The sequence below is a fragment of the Cebus imitator genome, unplaced genomic scaffold, assembly GCF_001604975.1.
Source record: "Cebus imitator isolate Cc_AM_T3 unplaced genomic scaffold, Cebus_imitator-1.0 Scaffold296, whole genome shotgun sequence".
In the NCBI taxonomy this organism is placed as follows: domain Eukaryota; kingdom Metazoa; phylum Chordata; class Mammalia; order Primates; family Cebidae; genus Cebus; species Cebus imitator.
This window is the reverse complement of record NW_016107611.1, coordinates 408,507-432,475: the sequence shown is the minus strand read 5'-3', so window position 1 is coordinate 432,475 and position 23,969 is coordinate 408,507. Positions and strand designations below refer to the sequence as shown.

The window sequence follows — 23,969 nt, the reverse complement described above, 5'->3', positions numbered from 1 at the left end:
TTTTTTTCCCCAGACAGAATCTTGCTCTGTCGCCAGGCGCCAGGCTTGAATGCAGTGGCGCGGTCTTGGCTCACTGCAACTGCCACACCTGGGTTAGGTGAGCCTTTAAGTTCCGAGGAACTCCTCACATTCAGATACTGTGGAAGCTTCCAGAATAAAGGGCACAGGGAGGGCAGGCACTCCCGGAATGCCATCACTTTGGGAGGCTGAGACCCGGTGGATCACTTGAGGCCAGGAGTTCGAGACCAGCCTGGCCAATATGGCGAAACCCCCTCTCTACTGAAAATGCAAAACTTAGCCAGGCCTGCGCCTGTAATTCCAGCTACTCGGGAGGCTGAGGCAGGAGACTTGGCTGAACCCGGGAGGCAGAGGCTGCAGTGAGACTGCACCATTACACTTCAGCCTGGGCAACAGAGCAAAACTCTTGTCTCAAAAAAAAAACCAAAAAAAGTGCGCACAGGGCGCTTACCTTGTGCAGGAAGGGCATCCTCATAACCCAGAAACTTCAGAGCTGGGCAGAATCCCAGTTGAGGCATGAAGACAGGCACTTAAGCACTGGGTAGGATTTCAGAGTAATGTGTTAAGACACTTAATTGCAAGGAAGTGAGGAGTCTCAGGTTCTGGGGAGAGTCTCCATCGGAGACTGTAAGCAGTCATTTGGGTATTGAATGAGTCATTTTCCCTAAGCATCTGTAAACAGGCTCTTGTCCTCTGTCTAGGAAAGCAGTCTTCAACCTGGCTTGTGGCTGGGGAAGAGGTCATGTAGCACAGTGAGAGAGAAGCTAGACAAGCCCGTTGTCTGGCTAGCAAAATTACGCCTACATCTCGTAAACAGACCCTTCAGTTCTGGAGAGTCTTGGAGGGACCTGTTTATGTTATTATGTACTGAGGTGGGGCTGGGGTGGGTTCGTGGAGGGATTTAACAGATACTTCCAAGCTAAGCAAGGGTCAGCAAACTTTTTTTTTTTTTTTTCTTTTTGAGACAGGGTCTCGCTTTGTTGCCCAGGCTAGAGTGCAGTGGTGCAGCATGGTCATGGCAGCCTTGACCTCCCAGGCTCAAGTGATCCCACCACCTCAGCCTCCTAAGTAGCTGGGACTACAGGTGCATGCCACCACCCCCAGCTGTTTTTTTGTTTTTTCAATGTTTTATAGAGACAGGATCTTGCTGTGTTGCCCAAGCTGATCTCGAACTCCTTGGCTCAAACAGTCCTCAGGTCTCGGCCTCCCAAAGTGTCGGGATTACAAGTGTGAGCTGCCATACTCAGCCATTCAGTAAAACTTTCCGTAAAGGCCAGAGAATAATTATTTTAGGCCCTGCAGACTGTACTGCCGGTCTCAGCTACTCAGCTCTGCCATTGCATCAAGAAGGCCACGGTAGACAGTTTGTAAATTGATGGATGTGGCCATGTTCCGATAAAACTTTCTATTTACAAAAACAGAAGGCAAACCAGATTTGGCCCATAGGCCACAATTTGTCAGCTGACCTCTGAGCTTGAGCACATAGCCCCATAGAGTTCTACAAACAGTTAAGTAGTCAAAGACCACCCTTGAATGATGTGTGAACAGCTGGGAAAACTCCAAGGACCTGTAAACTGATACTAAAATGATGGAGAGTGGGTTGCGTAGGTAGCCAGACACTATATAACATCTCAGATAAATTAAACACCAGGGACACCTTGAAATGAAATTCAGCGTGAGGAAAGGCCGACCATCAGGAACGGAAGACAGACACTGAACTGTAGTAGGATACCAGGTGAAAATAGGCCCTTGAGTGCTGGAGCCCCACCATGACATACACTAGTAATGGCTAATCAAGAGTAGCTGTTGGACTGAGGATCACATTGCTGGTTTGTAAGGAAATGCCTTGCAGCATTTTGGTAAGGAGAATATCTTTATTTTTTATTTTTTTAGATGGAGTTTTGCTTGTTGCCCAGGCTGGAGTGCAATGGTGCAATCTTGGCTCACTGCAGCCTCCGCCTCCAGGGTTCAAGTGATTCTCCTGCCTCAGCCTCCTGAGTAGCTGGGTTTACAGGTGCCCGCAGCTAATTTTTTGTATTTTTACTGGAGATGAGGTTTCACTATTTTGGCCAGGCTGGTTTTGAACTCCTGACCTCAGGTAATCCACCTGCCTCAGCTTCCCAAAGTGCTGAGATTTACAGGCGTGAGCCACCGCACCCAGCGGAATGTCCCATTTTTATGTGAATTTGCCCCTATGAGTTTATTTATGTTGGAGCATGTTAATAGTTGGGAATAGTTTTGGCTGCAAGTAAGAGATAGATGTGTATTTGTTTTTCACTGCCTCTCAAAGTAGGCCATTCAGAATTAACATGGAACCCCCCAACCTTGTGTCTTGTTTTACTGTACCTTCTATTAAGTTGCCTTACAGCTCAAGATAGCTGCTTGAGCTCCAACCTCCACACCCACATTCCTGTCACTGGGAGGAAGAGGCAAAAGGCATTGCCAGAATCTGTAAAGGGAAGTTTCTGGAAGCTGCCAAGCCATACTTCTAGTGTCATACCATAGCCAGAAAGTACTTAGTCACATGGGCACACCTAACTGCAAACATGGATGAGAAATGTGTTCTGGATAGCCTTGTACCTACCTCAGAACTGAGGGTTTTACTTTTTTGGAAGAAGTCAGGAGTGGATGTTGGGAGCCAGCTTGCAGTTGCTGCCACAAGCCCAGAGTTCTGTTGAAAGGAAGGGCCTTAGCCAGGCGCAGTGGCTCATGCCTGTAATCCCAGCATTTTGGGAGGCCGAGGCAGGTGGATTGCCTGCGGTCAGGAGTTCGAGACCAACCTGGCCAACAGGGTAAAACCCCATCTCTACTAAAAATACAAAAAAAAAAAAATTAGCCGGGTTTGGTGGCATGTGCCTGTAGTCCCAGCTACTCAGGAGGTTGAGGCAGGAGAATTGCTTGAACCTAGGAGGCTGAGGCCCCAGTGAGCCAAGATCTATCCACTGTACCCCAGCTTGGGTGACAGAGACAGACACCATCACCATCTCTAAAAAAAAATAGAAAGGAAGGGCCTTCATGTAGTTTGGGGTATGCCAAGTAGAGTAGGAAGAGACTCTCTCATCCTGAAATCCCTCACTCCCTCCATAGGTGACCATGTCTGAATCTGGACACAGTCAGCCTGGACTCTATGGGATTGAGCGGCGGCGACGGTGGAAGGAGCCTGGCTCTGGTGGCCCCCAGAATCTCTCTGGGCCTGGTGGTCGGGAGAGGGACTACATTGCACCATGGGAAAGGGAGAGACGGGTGAGTGTCTGGACCCAGGAGCAGCATTCATGTGTTTAGTTGTTCCACAAATGTTCATTGAGCACCCGCCATGTGCCAGGCACTAATCCAGATGCTGGGGATACATCTATAAACAAAACCCACTGCCTTCGTGGGTAAAGAAGGTAGAGAGTGATGAAGGGACCATCAGAGAAGGTCTCTCTGAAGAGGTGACTTTTTAGCAGAGACTTGAAGGAGATGAGGGCGTAAGACATGCTAAAATCTGAGTTGAAGAGCCTTCTAGACAGAACAGCAAGCGCAAAGGCCCTGGGGTGGCGTGTTCAAGGAGTAGCCAGAGGAAGCCAGGATGGCTGCAATGGATAAGGAAGGAGGGAGAGAGATAGGAGGTGAAGTCTGAGAGGTAATGGGCCAGATCATATAGGACCTGGTAGGCCTTGGAAAGAACTTTGTATTTCACTTTGTGAAATTGGCGTTGGACGGTTTGAGCCGAGAGGTGCCAGAGCTCATGTGTTAAAGAATCACGTCATAGTAACAACTGCTTCTGTTTATTGAGTAGCGCACACTGTGCTTGCACTGTGCAAAGTGCTTTACATCCTTTGGGTCTTCCTGAACCCTTACAGCTACCCCATGAAGTAGATTCTATGATAGATCTAATTTTCACTAATGAGGAAAATGAGCCCCAGAGGTGAAAGGACTTGTCCAAAATCAGCGTCAGTAAACTTTGGGCCCAGAACTCAGATCCAGGTCCAGCTTAGTCTCACATATAGCATCATTCTGCCTGCTGCAGACAGTGCCCTGGGCTGGGAATCAGGAGGGATCGGCTTGTGCCCAGGCCTTGCCTCCCTCTGCTCCTGTACTTAGGTGACTCACTACCAGAACCTGCCCCTGGGTTTTTTTTCTCTATGGCCCTGTTTACCTCAGAGATGTCTGGTAGGGTGGAAGTAGGTAACAATTGGGGCCAATTTCTGCGGTATAAAACCATACAAACATGAAAAATAGTTTATTCACAGTGAGCTGAGCTCTTACTTGCTCCTTCTCTTGGGCCACAGCGTAAATGAGAACATGTAGTCTCTTCCTTCCACATAATGCCTTCCTGGTGATTATTATCATCCTTGCACACCTTCAGGTTTAATCCCTGAACAAGCAACTCTGAAATCTCAGTTTTGTCTCTAAATGTGCTGCTGAGCGCCGGCAGCCTCCTGTCATGCCCATGGGCTTCTTATCCTCCACGTCCCCTGCTGACCTCAGCATCGTTCTGCCATTTTTCCTCTTCCCATTTTTTTCTCCCATATCAGTGATAGCCCATTGGGCCTCATCCTGAATGCCTCCCTCGCCTCTCCCCTGCTTCCTCTACGCTAGTCAGGCAGTGGTGCTTTACATTCTGCCACCTGGGTGTATCTATCTGTCTTCTCTACATCCTCACAGCGTTTGTGCTAGGTACAGATTGAATAACTGAAGTGCTCCAGAATTCAAAATGTTTTGAGCACCAACATGACACTTAAGGGAAGTGCTTATTGGATCATTGTGGGTGAATTTGGGGTACTCAGCCAGGAAACAGTCAAATATTCCAAAGTTCAAAAAAAACCCCAAATCCAGAACACTTCTGGTCCCAGGCATCTCAGATGAGGGATACTCAGCCTGTATCATCTACCCCTTCCTAGCCTCCTGGAAGCCCACAGCCTCTCCTCCTGTAGTTTTTCCCTTGAAACTTCTTTTCAGAGCACTTTCACATCATCTTTTTGTTTGTTCTTCACCGTAAGCCAGTAAAGTGAGCAGGGTTTAAGTAAATGTCCTCAGTATATTGATGAAGAAGCAGACCCAGGACTGTTTCTTCCTGAGTAACCTCAACACTCTCCTGAGGTTACTCAAGGAACCATAGAAGGAACGGGACTCAAACTCAGATTTCTCCCCTCTTCAGCAGACTGAGGGTGAGACAGGGAGGCACGAAGAGGGCAAGGTGTGGGGTCAGCCTGGCAGCTTTGCCAGAGCAGGAGTGGGGCTGAGGGGAGAGGTGATCAGGATAGCAAGTGCCGCCAGCAGCTCTCACATGGTGAGCACCTGCCACGCAGCAGTTGCCACGCTAGACACTTGATGTGTTCTGTCTCCTTTCATCCTCATAATAATCCTTCGAGGAAGAATTCCTGTACCTACTCACAGATGGGGAAATGAGGCATAAGTGAAGGTGGTGAGGGTGGTTCCTTAATCAAGTTCACACGGCCAACTCGAGGCAGGACCAGGTTTGCACCCAGACCTGCCTAGCTCCTAGTTCCTTTCCAGCCCGGCTTGTTGCCTCACAGAGGAAGCTGAGCAGAGTGCTTCAGGATTCGGTTCTGCAGCCAGGCTGCCTGGGTTCAAATTCCAGCTCCCTTGCTTGTTGGTTTGTGACTCTGGGCAATCAGCTTCACCTTTCTGGGCTTCATTTTCTTCATCTGTAAAGTAGGGGTAATAATAGTATCTATCTCATAGGGTTGTTGGTAGGATCAAGGTAGTTAATATATATTTAGGCATTTAGAATAGTTCATGGCACATAAAGATCTGGAATGTCCAGGAGAGCCAGTGCGCCATTCCTGAGTAACTGTCCTCCCTCATCTCAGGATGCCAGCGAAGAGACAAGCACTTCCGTCATGCAGAAAACCCCCATCATCCTCTCAAAACCTCCAGCAGAGCGGGTGAGCAGGGAAGAACTTTGAAGGAGGGAGGACGGCAGCAGTTAGGGAAGGGATTGCCCCATTGACGGAAACTTTTTACCCCCATAGTCAAAGCAGCCACCACCTCCAACAGCCCCTGCTGCCCCACCGGCTCCAGCCCCTCTGGAGAAGCCCATTGTCCTCATGAAGCCACGGGAGGAGGGGAAGGGGCCTGTGGCCGTGACCGGTGCCTCTACCCCTGAGGGCACCGCCCCACCACCCCCTGCAGCCCCTGCGCCACCCAAGGGAGAGAAGGAAGGGCAGAGACCCACACAGCCTGTGTACCAGATCCAGAACCGGGGCATGGGCACTGCCGCACCGGCAGCCATGGACCGTGAGTTGGGGCCGGGCAGGACTGGGTTGGGAAGTGGCATCTCCTCACAGACCCTCACTGCATCCTCTGTCTCCTGCTTTCTCCAATCTCCAGCTGTCGTGGGTCAGGCCAAACTACTGCCCCCAGAGCGCATGAAGCACAGCATCAAGTTGGTGGATGACCAGATGAATTGGTGTGACAGTGCCATTGAGGTACTGAGGGCCCCTCCCTGCCCGAGCTTCCGCACGTCCTGCCTCCTCTGATCCTCCACCCCCCACCTCCGCCTCTTGGTAGGCAGCGCCAGACTGGAGAGCTTTTGGGCAACTCACAGCAGTGAGACGGGGTGGAATCAGAACATTCTCACTTAACCAGAGTTGAATTTCAACTAGCTCAGCTGTGCTTGCTGGTTGGTAAAATACTGACCTGCTTTGGTACTGGTTGGTAAAGAGGTACTCTCACTACCACCTCGGGACCCTTGGGATGTCCTTTGCTATCCACAGCGGGGGAGTCTCTTGGACCCTGCCCTAGTACCCTTCTTATTTGGTTGAAACCCAGGCTGGTAGTTTATGCCTGTAATCCCAGCAGTTTGGGAGGCCAAGGTGGGAGAATCACCTGAACCCAGGAGTTCAAGACCAGACTGGGCAACTTAGGGATACTCCATTTCTACTAAAAATTTAAAAATTAGCCAGGTATGGTGACAGACGTCCAGGCCACTCAGGAGGCTGAAGTAAGAGGATCACTTGAGTCCAGGAGGTCAAGGCCACAGAGAGCTGTGATCATGTCATTGCACACCAACCTGGACAACAGAGTGAGACCCTGTCTCAAAAACAGCAACAACAACAACAAGAAACCCATGCTGTCTCAGTGTTAACTGTTTTGAATGTCATCCCCCAAAGTGCCCCCGTCCATCCCAGCACCCCTTGCTCTAGTTCAGCCGTCACATCCCTAGATCGTCATACATGCCTCCAGTCTCCTAGTCCTTATATCCCCTCTTTCGCTTTTTCTCCTGTAGCCCTGTCACACCCCTGCTTAGATTCTCCCAGAGATGTCACCTCTCCTGCCCAGCAGCCTGGACTTATTAGGGCAGCCCCAAGCCCGTTTATTGCCTTGTTCTGCCACTTCTGTGTCCACTCTCCCATTGGAATTAACTGGGGAGCTTTAAAAATAGAAAAAAAAAAAAAAAAAAAAAAAGCCAAGCTCTCCCCTTCAGCACTGTTAAGTAGAACTCTCTGCAGTGATGAAGATCATATATATTTGCACTGTCCATCCAGTATGGTAGCCACTATCCCCAGATGTGGCTTTAGAGCACTTGACATGTGGCTAGTAGAACCAAACAGAATTTTTAATGTTGTTTAGTCTTTATTAATATAAATAGCCATGTATGATCCGTGCCTACTGATTGAACAGGGCAGCCCTAGATATTCTGCTTTAATGTGTTAAAGCACATTAAATCCTGATTGGGCCTGGGATTTGCTTTATTTATTTAGGAGACTGTCTTGCTCTGTTGCCCAGGCGGGAATGTAATGGCATCATCTTGGCTCACTGCAACCTCCACCTCCCAGGTTCAAGCAGTTCTCTAGCCTCAGCCTCCTCAGTAGCTGGGACCACAAGTGCATGGCACTACATCCAGCTAGTGTTTTGTTGTTGTTTTGTTTTGTTTTGAGACGGAGTTTTGCTCTTGTTGCCCAAGTTGGAGTGCAATGGCGCGATCTCAGCTCACCACAACCTCTGCCTCCTGGGTTCAAGTGATTCTCCTGCTTCAGCCTCCGGAGTAGCTGGGATTACAGGTGACTGCCACCACACCCAGCTAATTTTGTATTTTTAGTAGAGACGGAGTTTCTCCATGTTGGCCAGGCTGGTCTTGAACTCCCAACCTCAGGTGATCTGCCTGCCTCGGCCTCCCAAAGTGATGGGATTACAGGCATGAGTCACCAGGCCTGGCCAGTTTTTGTATTTTTGGTAGAGATGGGGTTTCACCATGTTAGCCAGGTTGGTCTTGAACTCCTGGCCTCAAGCGATCCTCCCACCTCAGTCACCTAAAGTGTTGGGATTACAGGTGTAAGCCCCTACATCTGGACTATAGAATTTGCTTTTAAAAAACAAAAAACTCCAGGTGATTCTAAGGAGCAGCAGCCACAGTTCAGGATGAAGCTATTTTCCTTGAAGTGTGTCTCTTACACCCCCTGTTGGTGAAAGTCAGCAGAGCTGGTGGCCCAGAGTTGGTCTCCAGTAATTTCCAGAGGAGCTCGTACATCCCACAAAGAACAGTATATGAATGTAAAACAGACACACACGCATTCACAGACAAGAGAGGCTTGGTGGCTCCTGTTTGCACACCACTCCCTTTCTTGTGCTTTCCCAGGAATCTATGCTAGTAGCCCTCAGTCACTGAGTCCTGTCTTCTCCAACCCACCCTTCTGTTGTTAAGCCGCTCCCTTTTACTTACCCAAGATCAGACTTCCTTTTTCCCTCTGTGTTCAGCACAGTGACCAGTGACTTCCTGTTACCTTCTTTTTTTTTTTTTTTTTTTGTTTTGAGACGGAGTCTTGCTCTGTTGCCAGGCTGGGGCACAGTGGTGTAGTCTTGGCTCACTGCAACCTCTGCCTACTAGGTTCAAGCGATTCTTCCTCCTCAGACTCCCGAGTAGCTGGGACTACAGGTGTGTGCCAAACACCCAGCTTATTTTTGTATTTTTTTAGTAGAGACGGTGTTTCACCATGTTGGTCAGGATGGTCTCGACCTCTTGACCTCGTGATCCACCCTCCTTGGCCTCCCAAAGTGCTGGGATTACAGGCGTGAGCCACTGCGCCTGGCCTTCCTTTTAGCTTCTTGACCATGCTAGGCTCTTTCTACTTCAGAGTTCTCACAGACACTGTTCTTTGTGTCTAGAACATTTCACATAATCCTACCGTGACAGAACAGAGGCCCTATGTCTAATAGGAGGGATTGGGACCACAGGAGTTTTTATTCATATGTGATAAGGCAGGTGGGTAAAACACAAGGGTCTCTAGGGTCCGCCCTCTCATTCTAGCTCCAGCAACTGACTGACTTGTCAGAGCCTTATTTCTGTCTTTTCCCACAGTACCTCTTGGATCAGACTGATGTGTTGGTGGTTGGTGTCCTGGGCCTCCAGGGGACAGGCAAGTCCATGGTCATGTCATTGTTGTCAGCCAACACTCCAGAGGAAGATCAGAGGTGAGGGAGCTGTTAGGTAGAGTGCAGGAGGGAGGTGGGCTTCCACCTGGGGCAGGGGCAAGGTGGGCTTGGGTGTTGCGAGTGATGTTACCAAAGGACTTTGGAAAGTTGCTTTTCTTTCTTAGGCCTCAGTGTCTTCATGAGATGAGGATGGTAATGGGCCGCACTAAATCTGTATAGTTCCAAGGCATCCAATCCTGTTCCTCCCTCCCTCCCTCCGTACCTGGCCCTGGGAAATGGTACCGGCCCTAGAGAGGAAGTGGGATGATGACATCGTTAAGGTTTTGGACTTAGCTGGTTGACCTTGGGCAGGTCACTTCATTTCCAGTATCCCATGTCCAAGTAGATTTTTGGAGGATAACGAAAGATCAAGAAGGCAAAAGTTAATGGTCACCTGGCACAGAGCAGGTGCTTACAGAATGGTAGCTGATAGGATCTGAGAAATAGAGTGGGGGAGGAGATCTGGAGACAGAGATGGTTTCTGTACCTTTCCTGTGTCACCTTGGGAAAGTGGCCCTAGTTTTCTAGGTTGGGGGGGAGCAGACATGAGGATTCCCCTGCCTGAACAACATTCTTAAGTAAGGATGGAATGTGATTATGAAGATAAAGCATAAGGGCACAGGAGCAGGTTTTGGGGAGGGCAGGGCTTAAGAAACAGATCCTGAAACTGGGGCAGAGAAGGAAAGGGGGAAAAGGTAGGAATTTGGGAGTAGGAGAGATAAACATCTAATTAAGGAAGAATCAAAATGGGGAGAATAGATAGTAGCCACTGGGGTGGTAAAGAACAGAGACACATTTAAGTTACCTGAAAATATAGGGATCTGTTTTTTGTAAAGCAGGTAATACTACCCTGGCCTCCATGGATGAGTGTCAGGGGTCCATTAACCCCTTAACAGTATATGCAGAATTTTGTTTATTTATTTATTTATTTTTGAGACAGGGTCTAGTTCTTTCACCTAGGCTGAAGTGCAGTGGCATGATCATAGCTCAGTGCATCCTCAACCTCCCAGGCTCAAGTGATCTTCCCACCTCAGCCTCCCAAGCAGCTGGGATTACAGGGGCATGCCACCACACCAGCTAGTTTTAAATTTTTTTGTAGAGACGAGTGTCTCCTTATGTTGCCCAGGCTGGTCTCAAGCAATCCTCCCGCTTTGGCCTCTCAAAGTGCTGGGATTACAGATGTGAGCTCCCGCGCCTGGCCATATGCAGAATTTTACACACATTTGCAGTCAGGCTTGTCTAGGAAAAAGGCCCATCGTTGTTTTTTTTTTTTTTTTGAGATGGAGTTTCGCTCTTGTTACCCAGGCTGGAGTGCAATGGCGCGATCTCGGCTCACCGCAACCTCCACCTCCTGGGTTCAGGCAATTCTCCTGCCTCAACCTCCTGAGTAGCTGGGATTACAGGCACGCGCCACCATGCCCAGCTAATGTTTTTTGTATTTTTAGTAGAGACGGGGTTTCACCATGTTGACCAGGATGGCCTCGATCTCTTGACCTCATGATCCACCCGCCTCGGCCTCCCAAAGTGCTGGGATTACAGGCTTGAGCCACCGCGCCCGGCCAGGCCCATCGTTTGCACCAAATCTCAGAGTGGGCTGATGGAGATCTAGAAAAGGTGAAGACCACTGTTGTTGGAGAATACACATCCCATAGAGCTGGAACTGTGGGGTTCCCCTGCCTCTCTCCTTCCTGTTCTCTGTTCACTCATGACTCAGCTCCGCTCCGCTCCATTTTGGAATAGCTCCAGGTCTTAGTTAACATTCTTTCCATTTCAGCTTTCACCCCAACTAGCAAATTTTCCCCATGACTCTTGGTTCAGATTCCCAAGGTAGGGAGAATCTGTCGCGCAGCTTGTCCTTTTGAGCCATGTCAGCCTGTGTTGTGGTGGATGTTAGTATCAACTCTTTTCATCAGGTCTAGGTTTTGCTTCCCAATTCTTTTTTCTTTTTTTTGAGACAGTCTTGTTGTGTTGCCCAGACCAGAGCGCAGTGGCGCAATTTCGGCTTACCATAACCTCTGTCTCCCAGATTCAACCGATTCTTGTGCCTCAGCCTCCTGAATAGCTGGGACTATCACACCCAGCTAATTTTTATATTTTTAGTAGAGATGGAGTTTTGCCATTGTTGGCCAGGCTGGTCTCAAACTCCTGATTAGGTGATCTGCCGGCCTGGGCTTCCCAAAGTGTTGGGATTACAGGTATGAGCCACAGTGCCCAGCCTACCTCCTAATTCTCTTTATAATTCATCTGTTTTTTCTCTCCTTCACGTTCACCTTCTTAGAACAAGCCATTAATATCTTACATGGAGGATGCCAAGAGGTTCCTATCTGGTCTCCCTGATTTAATTCAGCTTGACAAGTACTGTATTAACTGAATGCCCTCTATGCACCAGGTACTGTACCAGGTGCTGGAGAGGTAATGGTATATAAAACTGGAAAAAAAGCTGCCCTCGTGGGGCTTACATTTTAGTAGGGGAGATAGTAAACAAAATAAACACACTATTTGGCACATTAGAATATAACAAAATGGGAAAGGTTTATAGGGAGGTGTTGTTGGGCCTAGGTTACAGGTTTTAAAAATTATGGTTTTTTAAGAGACGAGAGTCTTGCTCTGTCACCCAGGCTGGAGTGCAGTGGTGTGATCATGGCTTCACTGCAGCCTTGAACTCCTGGGCCTAAGCCATCCTCCCACCTCGGCCATGTGAGTAGCTGGGACCACAGGCATGCACTACCATGCCCAACTAATTTTTTAATTTTTTGTAGAGACAGGATCTCACTGTGTTGCCCAAGCTGGGCTCACATGATTTTTCCACCTCAGCCTTCTGAGTAGCTAGGACTACAATTCTGTACCACCGTGCCTGGCTTACTTATTTTTTATTTTTGAGTCAAGTCTTGCTGTCACCCAGGCTGGAGTGCAGTGGCTCAATCTTGGCTCACTGAAACCTCCATCTCCCAGGTTCAAGCAGTTCCCCTGCCTTACCCTCCCGAGTAGCTGGGATTACAGATGTGCACCATCACACCAGGCTAATTTTTGTATTTTTAATAGAGACAGGATTTCACCATGTTGGCCAGGCTGTTATTGAACTCCTGACCTCAAGTGATACTCCCATCTTGGCCTCCTGAAGTGCTGGGATGACAGTCATGAGCCACCACACCCTTCATTTTTAAAATTTTTTGTAGAGATGAGGTCTTGCCATGTCACCCAGACTAGGTTATAGTTTTAAATGTGATTGTGAGGGAAGGCCTTGCTAAGGGGAACGTTTGAGAAAAAACATGTTTGGAGGAGCATTCCAATGAGAGGGACTGGCCAAGGCAGTGCCTGTAAAGCGGGAGCTTGTCTATGTGTGCGAAAGAGCATGGTAGCCTTGGAAGGGGAGTGGTAGGAGATAAGGCTAGAGAGGCAGAGGGAGGCGACATGGCACTGGGCCTTGTAAGCCCATCTCCCCTCTTTCCACTCTACAGTCCTCGCCACATAGCAGCCAGTGGGGACTTTCAAACCAAAATTTGATCCTGTCCCTCCTCTACTTATATCTCTCAGCAGCTTCTCCAGGCTCATAGGCCAAAGCCTTACCATGCCCCACAGGGGTCTGTGTAGCCTCTCCTTGCTCTCTCCCCTCCCATATACCCCATCTTTCTGCTTTTGCCATGCTGGTCTCTGAGTCCTGGTACAACAAGCCACCTGTCTTCTGCCTGATACAGCATTCCTCTGTGCCCATCGCCCAACCCATCCCTAGTTAACTCCCTCTCTCTCTCACCCTCAGCATTGTCATTTCCCTCTTCAGAGTAGCCCTTCCTGGCTCCACCAACTAAGCGATCTGGGCTTGGAGCACTGCACACCTCCTCTTTCTAACACCCACAGTGACTGATTTCTGGTAATTTGTAAACTAAACCAGAAGCTCCACAGAAGCCGACTTAGTCTTTTTTGTTCACTGCTATATCCTGGTGTCTGGCAAATAGGAGGTTTTCCGCATAGTGTTTGTAAAGTGGAAGGTTGCCTGCTCTGTGTCAGACAACAGATTATGCCTCTTGGGGTAGATAGAAACTACCTTTTGAGAGGCAGTTTCTATCATCCTGATTTTACAGATTTCAAAAGGTAAAATCACTTTGCCCAAGTCAGAGTTACCAAGTTGAGCTTAGTGGTTTAGGGCAAGGCCCAGCTCTGCCTGCTTTGCCCTTATATTCCCAGCGCCCACACACGTAGAAGTGAGGGACACTCACCTGAAGGGAAGATGCTGGGAACAAGACCCAAACTCCCTCTCCCTGTGGGAGTGGAGGCCATTCAGTGCTCTGTCTCCAGCACCTGGGATCTAGCAGGTAGATTTGGTAATCAACAGCTAAAAGTATGTATCACTCTATATCAGGCACCATTCTAAGGGCTCTACACATACTGAGCTCATAATAACACGTAGAGTTTTAATCATGTTGTTATCCCCATTTTACAGATGAGGAAACTGACAGAAAAAGGTTAAGGAATTTGCCCAAAGCCACACAGCCAGGAAGAGGCAGAGCTGGGATTTGAATCCTAGCAGACTGGCAGAGTCTCTGCCCTAAACACCTCAGTGGCCTGGCTTCATTGATTGAACTAATGGATCTCTTTATGGGTAGGAATGAAGTCATGTGCTTCAAAACATGCACCGCCCCCGCCTCCCACCCCCTTTCCATCTATGGGGCCACAGATGGAAAGCTTAGTGAGCAGGCTGGGCACCCTGGCTCACATGCTCAGCTCACAGGGTCATGCTTCGGATGCATCAAAGGCTGAGAACCAAAACTCTCAGGCACCCGTACCTGCTCCTCTCCACAGGGCTTATGTTTTCCGGGCTCAGAGCGCTGAAATGAAGGAACGAGGGGGCAACCAGACCAGTGGCATCGACTTCTTTATTACCCAAGAGCGGATTGTTTTCCTGGACACACAGGTGCCAGCCCCACCTGCCTTTGCCCCCCGCCCCCCACCCCCAACCCACATCCTCTTCCTGGAATGTTACTAAGCCAGAACCCTGTGTGGATTCCATGTGCTTCCAGTCAAGCTGTGGACATGCTGGGTGCCCTTGGGCAAGATGTGTCTTTTCTTGGCCCTTAGTCTCTTGTCACATGTTGCCCCATCTCATTTGCCTTCCACAGAGTAGCCTAAAGTGCCTTCTAGTATACTGCTAAAACGTGTGGACCCTGGAGAATCTATGTTCTGATCCTGCCTTTTAATTCTTACTAGCAGGGTGACTTTAAATACATTTTAAACTTCCTTAAACCACAGCTCTTTATCTGTAAGCAGGGATGATAACTAGTCGGCCTCTTAAGAGTTTCAAGGATTCCGTGGAACAATCCAGGCAAAGTGCTGGGTTAGAACTTGGCATGAGCTCAGGCTCGTCACTTTCGTTAGAACTGACTGGTCATGTGTTTACCTGGCAGATTTCCTTGGCTTCTCCCTTGCTCTCAGGCAAAGTCCCAATTCCTTAGGCTGGCATTCGGAGGGTGTGGTTTGATTCCCTCAGACTGCCTATCCTCGGCCCCTGGAGGAGCCACCAGACCCCCAGCACACACACACTGATGTCTCTCTTATCTGGACTTTGCATATCCGGTGTTTACCTGAAACCACCGACAAACTGTGTGACCTTGTCAAGTTGTTTGTTTTCATTCCTCAGTTTTCTTAAGTGGGAAAAACAGTATTGCCTACCTCATAGGGTTTTTGTGAGGTTTCAGTGCATTGATACAAGTGAATTCCTAATGGCAGCACCCAACAGGAGTTAGGTGCTAAATACTCTTAGTGATTAACTCCATTGTCAGTACAGTAGGCTCCCACCTTGTGTGTTTGCCTGGCTGATGCCTTCCTCCTCAAGACTCCACTGGGGTGTGGCCTCCTCTCAGAAGCCTTCCCCTTCCACTGTTGCCCATATGTACCTCCCACCATAGCATGTGATTTGCCTGGGTGTCTGTTCTCACTCCCTACCTGCTTGAAGCTCCTTAGAGCAGAGCCTGGCTCTGTGGGTGACAGCTGGGGCACAGGGCTTGGCCCTTAGTTGGCACTCATAGTTGGTGGATCAGCATTCTGGTCACTGTGGCATTGATGACACAGAGTGGAAAACCTACAGTTGTGACATGAGCCTTGTTTGCCAGCCCCTGTGTAGGGGCCATGGGGACCTGGAGACAACCCAAACCGGCTGTGGTCTAGGTCAGAGGCCCGTGAAGAGGACAGATGTTAACAAAACAAGATAGACTAGAGCACTGCTCAGTGTTTGGAGTTGGAGAAAGCAGGCAGTTGTGAAAGCCCATTTGTAAAAGAATTTCACTGCACTAAAAAGTCAGCAGACTATCAAGCTAATTAGCTCTTAAAGGTTTTTAGTTGAATGTCCCTTTAGGAGGAAAACAGTCTGGTGAGCTCACCACTGATTCTTGTATGTATACTGATGCAGTTTTTAAAATTCTCACCAGTTTTCACACTGATCTTTTTTTTTTTTTTTTTTTTTACTTAAGTCATTATCTCAGCAAGGTTTTGAAAGCGTATGAAACAACTGACAAAGAGTCTTTTAAGGGACATGACTCATTTGAGTAAATGTTAAACATTCATTGGCACAAAGCAGTTTCTTTGGGCATGATGCGCTTGAGAGCAGCAGTGATTTGTAAAGGAGCTGGAAAAGTGTATCAGCCTTGAGGTTTTTTTTTTCTTGAACTTCCTCTTGCTGTTCTAATTAGGAATTGCTTGCCTTTGTTTCTGACCTTGTTTTGTCCTGACGTAGGCAACATATTTGCCTTCGACGTGTGAAACTTGTGCACCTGTGACCAGCCCATTCCCTGACACCCTCTTCTTTTCCTGCTGCAGCCCATCCTGAGCCCTTCTATCCTAGACCATCTCATCAATAATGACCGCAAGCTGCCTCCGGAGTACAACCTTCCCCACACTTACGTTGAGATGCAGGTGAGGGAGCCAAGCCAGGTCCAGGGCTGAGGTTTTACATCCCCTCCCCATCCTCCCAGCATCTGGACAGCTGGTTATGCGTTGTCCACTTAGTTTCTGCTTCATAAGAGCCCCAGCTGCCCCAAGGGCTGTAGGAAAAGGACAGCACTGAGAGTCAGAACTGGCTCCACTGGCTCTGCCCTTCAAGCAAGTCATTCCCCACTCCCTTCCCTTTGAAATCTCAGCATCTGCCTGAATAAAGCGAGGGTGATAATTCCCACTTTTCCTGATGTAGGGATGGCCTGTAAGGGAAGTGCTGTCACAGTGTTAGGCACACAGTACCTGCTTGAAGCCTCCTTCCCCTGTTGCCTCCTGAACTGAGTCCTGGGATCAGGGACTCCTGATTAGTCTGGGCGAGAGTGGTCCTCAACTCCCTTCCTTCCTGCCCACCCTCAGTCACTCCAGATTGCTGCCTTCCTTTTCACGGTCTGCCACGTGGTGATTGTCGTCCAGGACTGGTTCACAGACCTCAGTCTCTACAGGTGAGGGGCTGAGGGGTTGGGGGGTAGTGGGGAGGAGGAACGAGGCAGGAGACACAGGCTCAGAGACTGAGCCACTGACTCACAGCAGCCAGAGGGAACCTTTTAAAATGTAAGTTGGAATAAATCACCCCCATCTAACCTCCTTCTCAAAGCATGCACAACACACAGCCCTCCACTGACTTTACATGTCTATCAGAATAAATCCAAAGTCTGCTCCTGCATGGCTTCCAAAGTCCTACACCCTCTGGTCACCTTGCTGACTTCTCTCATTGCCTTTCCTCACTCCCTTTATTAAAGCCACAGGGCCACCAGGCGAGGTGGCTCACGCCTGTAACCCCAGCACTTTGGGAGGCCGAGGCGGGTGGATCACAAGGTCAGGAGTTCAAGACCAGCCTGGCCAAGGTGGTAAAACCCTGTCTCTACCAAAAATGCAAAAATTAGCCAGGCGTGATGTCAGGCTCCTGTAATCCCAGATACTCAGGAGGCGGAGGTTGCAGTGAGCCGAGATCACACCACTGCACTCCAGCCTGGGTGACAGAGTAAGACTCCTACAGGGCCACATGGCTGTTCTTCCTGCAGCCCAGGACCTCTGCACTCTGCCTCCCTCAGCTGGAAATTCTGTACCCGCAGATCTTCTCAGACTCTCTCCCTCATGCCACTGAGTCCACTTGAGGCCTTCCCTGACCATCTAGTGTAGCATCCCCTGTTGTTCTCCCTGCCTTCTGTATTTTTTTCAATGCGCTTGTCTCTCCTTAATAGGATACTGTAGCTTTCTTGATGATCTTTCTCCCCCATTCGAATGTAAGCCCCAGGAGGGCAAGGTTCCCCCGCACCTCACACAGCGCCTGGCGCACAGTAGATATTTACTGCAAATTTGCTGAATAACTAGCATGAGGAGCTGGCTTGTCTAGTCTGTGGAGTTTTATTGTTCATCTCCTTCAGGATTATGTACCATCCTGTTGGTACTCAGGCAGGCACGAGAAAAAAGGGAGGTGGGACCTCGAAGGAGTCCTGCCTGAAGCAGCCAAGGGTTCCAGAAATGCTCCCAGAAAAGACTAGCTCAGAACCTGTGGCCACAAGGGCTCTTATTGGCTCCAGGCCCCAGGAGGCCACTGGAAGGTGTGGTGTGGGAGCAGCTTTGGGCATAGGGATCAGGCAGAAGGAAGGGACAGGAGCTTATAGGGAGGGGAGAAATGGAATTAGGAAGCAGATACCTTCAGAACCAGGCAGTCCTGGGTTCGAGTCCCCTCTCTTACTGGGCATGTGTCTTTTCTTTCCTCAGTTCCTCATCAGCAGAATTATGTTGTGCGGATTCAGTGAGTCAAGGAATTGAAAGCATTCAGCTTAGTCCCTGGTACACAGTAAGCAGCTGATAAGGAGAATTTAGTGTGTGTGTTTTAGTAACCCTGAGGACAGGGATGAGCTGAGGCCAACAACAAAAAAGGCTCGCTAGGAGGTTGGTTGTTCTGACCAGATGTAATGCAGTGAAGCTGTGACTTCATTGTGAAACACCCATTCCTACCACCATCCACTGGGATTTATTCACATCTAGGTGTTCGGGCACTGTTCTGGGCACTAGGGACACAGGTGTGAACAAAACAGATAGATTGCCCCTGGGGAGTCTATGTTCTGGTAGGGGTATCAGCTCAGGTTGCCACATGGCAGAGCATTGTTTTTAAACTCTCATCTACAGGTGGGCTTCTCAGAGTAGGGTGGCCCCTTGAAATTGTAGATGTGTTTGTGTGTGTGTGAGGAGAATGCCCCCATATTTTAGCAGATTCCATTATCCCTTACCTTAGAAAACAGGTTTATGTACTATAATTTGAAAAAAATAAATAGTATAAACTGAAAATTTATATCCACTCAAAAAACCTACACAAGTTTTTTTTTTTTTTTTTTTGAGTTGGAGTCTTGCTCTGTCACCCAGGCTGCAGTGCACAGGAGTAATCTTAGCTCACTGCAACCCCTGCTTCCCAGGTTCAAGCGCATCTGCCTCAGCCTCCTGAGTAGCTGGGACTACTGGCATGTGCCACCACACCCAGCTAATTTTTGTATTTTTAGTAAAAACATGGTTTTGTCATGTTGGCCAGGCCGGTCTCGAACTCCTAACCTCAGGTGATCCGCCCGCCTCAGCCTCCCAAAGTGCTGGGATTACAGGCGTGAGCCACTGCGCTTGGCCACACAGATATTTATAGCAGCTTTATTCATAATTGCCAAAACTTGGAAGCAACCAAGATGTCTTTCAGTAAATTGAATGGATAATCAGTGGTACACCCAGACAATGGAATATTATTCAACACTAAAAAGAAATGAGTTATCTAGCCATAAAAAGACATAGAAGATCATTAAATGCAGATTAAGTGAAAGAAACCAATCTGAAAACGTTACATACTGTGTAATTCCAACTATATGACAGTCTGGAAAAGACAGAACTATGGAGACAGTAAAAAGATGGGTGGTTTCCAGGAGTTGGAGGGAGGGAGGGATGAATAGGCAGAGCACAGAGGATTTTGAGGGCAGTGAAACTATCTTTGTGATGCTCTAACGGCAGACACACACCATTGTGCATTTGTCCAAACCTGTAGAATGTACAGCACCAAGAGTGATCCCTGATATAAACTTGGGACTTTGGGTGATAATGCTGTGTCAGTGTAGCTTCATCAGTCCTTAAAAGGGAACCATTCAGGTTGGGGTTGTTGATAGTTGGGGAGGCTCTGCATGTGCAGGGGGTGTGGGAACTCTGTGTGCTTTCTGCCCAGTCTTGCTGTGAACCTAAAACTGCTCTAAAAAATAGCCTCTTTAAAATACAATAATAAGGTAAGCTCATAAAGAGTGTATACAGTTGATGTAAGTGTCCGTGGATCAGTATCTGAGAGGATTATCTCTGAATTCTCTGAAATTGTGGGAAACATGTTGTGTATATGGCATTTTTCTAAGCATGGCTGTAGCTTCCATCAGGATCTCAAAGGGAGCCCCTGTCCCAGGCTGTGGGACATGGGGTGCAAGTGCAAGAGCAACAGCCACTCACCCCAAACCCCAAGGTTCCTCCAGACAGCAGAGATGGTGAAGCCCTCCACCCCATCCCCCAGCCACGAGTCCAGCAGCTCATCAGGCTCTGAAGAAGGCACCGAATACTACCCCCACCTGGGTGAGAGGCTTTCTGCTTTCTGGGGGCTGGACAGGTGGGCAGGAGGAAGAATGGGGGGTGACAGTCAGCAGCACACTGGGGAAGTGGGGAGAGTGAGGGAAGGAGTGGGGATCTGGGAGGAGTACTTTTGAGAGTTAATGAGGAGCGAAGTCAAAAAGGATTAGCAGCTCCTTCAAATTCCCTCTCTCTGGTCCATCCCTGACAATTGAGGGCATGACCTGCTGAGCCTGTGTCTGGCTCTGTGATCGGAATGGGACAGGCCCCAGGTCTGCCTGTTTCTGGGTCCCTGGAATCTCCCAGCTCAGGAAATGAGTGTTAGGTTGGGCTTCTCTGAGTGGCCCCGTCGACCTAGTGTCCCTCCTCCAGCCTTTGCTCGTGTCGTTCCTTTGCATGTTATGTCATTTCTCTGCTGTACTCTTCTGCAAAGATCAAGTTCATTTTATGATCCCTTGCTGGGGCCTCAAAGAGACTAGGGGCAGAAACCAGATCTGACTCACCTCTGGGTCCCCAGCATCGCCCTACACGGAGCCTGGTGCTAAAGTGAAGTGAAGTTACATAAATATTTCCACAGTGATCTGAACTCGGGGGCAACAGCAGGTCTTTGGGTGAGAAAGGGGAGTCCATTAGGCCAAGTGATGTCTGCCTCACAGGCCCTGTCTCCTCCCACTTCTCCACCCTCAGTCTTCTTACAGAACAAAGCTCGCCGAGAGGACTTCTGTCCCCGGAAGCTGCGGCAGATGCACCTGATGATCGACCAACTCATGGCCCACTCCCACCTGCGTTACAAGGGTGAGGATTCCCAAATCCCTCCAAGCTAGTCCTGATCCAGCTTCCTGGTTCAGTCTCTACCCCCAGACTAGTGTCCTGTTCCTGCCTTGACTGTCAACGATTCCCACCCCCTCAAACCCACAACATGGTACCTGAAGCTGAAGCATTTTCTCCTCCAGGTACTCTGTCCATGTTACAATGCAATGTCTTCCCGGGGCTTCCACCTGACTTCCTGGACTCTGAGGTCAACTTGTTCCTGGTACCCTTTATGGACAGTGAAGCAGAGAGTGAAAACCCACCGAGAGCAGGTACAGTTACCCTTGACGGGTTCCTGGAGAGACAAGTCCTGTCCTGATCATAGAGAGACCCAGCATCCCCTGGTCTAGGAGGCAACATGGGTTGCCTTGGTTTGGAAGAAGTGTGGAGCCCACCTGGTCTGAGAGAAGACCCTGCCTCATTCCCGGGGTGCGTGGACCCTTTCTTAGGAGTGTGTTTCAGAGTCACGAAAGTACAGAAAGAGCTCAGCCAGAGCTGAACTCTTAGGTGCTCCTCAAAGCCCAGGATGCTGTTAACTGGGAGAAAGACACTGGCAGTCCATCCTTCTTATCCTCCCTGCCCCAACTTTCCAGGACCTGGTTCCAGCCCACTCTTCTCCCTGCTGCCTGGGTATCGTGGCCACCCCAGTTTCCAGTCCTTGGTGAGCAAACTCCGGAGCCAAGTGATGTCCATGGCCCGGCCACAGCTGTCACACACAATCCTCACCGAGAAGAACTGGTAAGAGCTCTTTGCAGAGGCACCCCACCCTGGTGTAGAGAGAAAGGGTGTCTCTTAGACAGGCATGACCTCGTTAAGCCCCTCCTCTCCAGATCTCAGGTTCCTTTTCTGGAACGGTGATGATTGCTCCTGTGTTGTAAGCATCTCACCCATGTAGCACCCTGCTGTTTCGTGTGACTTGGAATCCTCATCAGCCAGCATCATGTAGGTCCTTGTCACCAGTTTTTCTGGTGGGGAAATTTAGGCTCAGAGAAAAGTGTTACATAGCAAGGCCACACATCTGTGGCTGGGAGTCATTTGATTGCTAAGAGTAGGACCAGTGAGCCGGAGTTAGCTTAAGGAAGATTTATTCCAAGGACCTGATCACAGAAAACAGGGCTCTTCAGGAGATGGGAACCAGAAAGCCACAGGGTCTCATTGTCCACCCTTCTGCATTTGCCTCATTTCCTGCCTGCTGGCTTTCTCCACCTGCGTTCATGTGGCCCTGCACGACCTCTGTGGCCCCTACTTTACATTACTTCTTTGTCCAGAGTCTTCAGTGTATGAGTCCAGGTCTTTATCATCTTACTTCAAAGAGAAAAATTTGAAAGAAGGCTGGGCATGGTGGCTCATGCCTGTAATCCTAGCACTTTGGGAGGCTGAGGTGGGCAGATCACCTGAAATGAGACCAGCCTGGCCAACATGGAAAAACCCCATCTCTATTAAAAATACAAAATTGGCCAGGTGTTGTGCTGCACGCCTGTAAGTCCACCTATTCGGGAGGCTGAGGCAAAAGAATTGCTTGAACCTGGTGGGTGAAGGTTGTGGTGAAGCAAGATGGCACCATTGCACTCCAGCCTGGGCAACAAAAGTGAGACTCTGGCTCAAAAAAAAAAAAAAAAAAGAAAAGAAATAAATAGCTTGGCTGGGTGCAGCGTCTCTGACTTGGCCCCCCACATCTGTTTGCAGTTGCCTATGCTTCAAAGGGGCCAGGAGTGCAGACAAAGCCACAGGAAACCACTCAGGGCTTGTAGGGCAGAGGTGGAGTCCCCTCTGGGCATTCAGTCCCAGCTCCGCTCCTCCCATTGGTCTAAAGCGGGACCCAGAGGGGAGAGGGAGGAGATTTTGGTTGTGCAATTGCTGTTAACTGTTTTCCATCGTCCTAAGAGTCTGGAGGGAAGTGGAAATAGAACCGTTACCCACAAAGGGCAGCACTGAGTGAAGTGGAAGAAGTTTAGGTGGTGGAGACTTGAGGTCTTAGTCCAAGCCTTGGAACCTCCAGCTTTGCTTAACCTGGGTGAGCTAAGAAAAGTGGGGCCACCTCCCATCAGTGTTAGCATCCTCCCTGTATCCCAGTCGAGGAGACAGGAGACGGGGCTCCAAGGGGCTCAGAGTCACGTTTCAGGTCATAAAAGGGGCCTCAGTGGGTGGAGCCCTGGCCAGGCAGCCCTGACTGTTGACCTCCTCTCATAGGTTCCACTATGCTGCCCGGATCTGGGATGGGGTGAAAAAGTCCTCTGCTTTGGCAGAGTATAGCCGCCTGCTGGCCTGAAGCCAAGGAGAAGAATGTCACGCAGGGAAGCTCCTGGGTCCCCAGTGGATGGCGAGGGAGCACAAACGTCCATCACCTGCTGGGGTGGAGAGTGGCAGCAGGCCTGATGGATGAGGGATCGTGGATTCCCGGCCCAGAGACATGAGGTGTCCAGGGCCAGGCCTCCCACCCTCAGTTGGGGGCTGTTCAGGGGGTGACTGTGAGCGATCCCACCCCCAACCTGAGATGGGGCAGCCCATCCTACCTCCTCCACAGGGACAAGCAGTGGGAGGAGTCTGAGTGGTCACCAGGAAGCCCAGGCTTCATCTTGACCTCCTTTTTCAGGGACAGGAGCAACAGTCCCTCTTCCTGACTCTACGCCTTTCCCTGTAAGGTGAGGCATGGTCTGGAGAGCGCTTTATTGAAGCAGATCTGGTGGTTCAAATAAACACAGTCATACAAGCCTGTTCTCGTGCTCCACTTACTCCTCTACCCAACCTGCAGTTCTGGGAAGCAGGACAAACTTGACACCCAGCCCTCGTGAGCAGATTGTCCCCTGGCTACCCGTCGGAACCTGAATGAACTTCCCCAGGGACACATTCACTGTGGGTCATACAGCTGTTGGGAGCAGATGGAGACCAGTCTCTGCTAAGAAGGAAGTCCCTAGGAAGAGTAATTCTGTTTCCTGGGGTGGCATCAAGCCTCCCCTATGTGTTTTGTATGGGAAAATACACTGCAGCTGAGTACACTGACTACGCTTATGTCTTCTGCTCTCACTTAAAGGCAGTGCCTTTGGGTTAGATGCCCAGTTAAATACAATGCCTAGGCTGGGCATGGTGGCTCATGCCTGTAATCCTAACACTTTGGGAGGCTGAGGCAGGGGGATAACTTGAGGTCAGGAGTTCAAGAC

The 23,969-nt window shown here is 49.5% G+C and overlaps 1 protein-coding gene across 1 annotated transcript in view; it reads left to right on the top strand.

The window, feature by feature from the left end:
- Positions 1-23,526, top strand: part of SMG9 (SMG9 nonsense mediated mRNA decay factor) — a 24,660-nt gene extending 1,134 nt beyond the window's left edge. Inside the window, exons 2-14 of the mRNA XM_017502337.1 lie at positions 3,106-3,261; positions 5,835-5,909; positions 5,997-6,261; positions 6,355-6,452; positions 9,323-9,435; positions 14,233-14,344; positions 16,243-16,338; positions 16,774-16,859; positions 19,901-20,007; positions 20,689-20,796; positions 20,955-21,083; positions 21,405-21,549; positions 23,002-23,526. Of these exons, the coding sequence (XP_017357826.1) occupies positions 3,112-3,261; positions 5,835-5,909; positions 5,997-6,261; positions 6,355-6,452; positions 9,323-9,435; positions 14,233-14,344; positions 16,243-16,338; positions 16,774-16,859; positions 19,901-20,007; positions 20,689-20,796; positions 20,955-21,083; positions 21,405-21,549; positions 23,002-23,080 (1,563 nt within the window). The 5' untranslated portion in view covers positions 3,106-3,111 and the 3' untranslated portion in view covers positions 23,081-23,526. The remainder of the gene's footprint in view (positions 1-3,105; positions 3,262-5,834; positions 5,910-5,996; positions 6,262-6,354; positions 6,453-9,322; positions 9,436-14,232; positions 14,345-16,242; positions 16,339-16,773; positions 16,860-19,900; positions 20,008-20,688; positions 20,797-20,954; positions 21,084-21,404; positions 21,550-23,001) is intronic.
- The last annotated feature ends 443 nt before the right edge of the window (positions 23,527-23,969 follow it).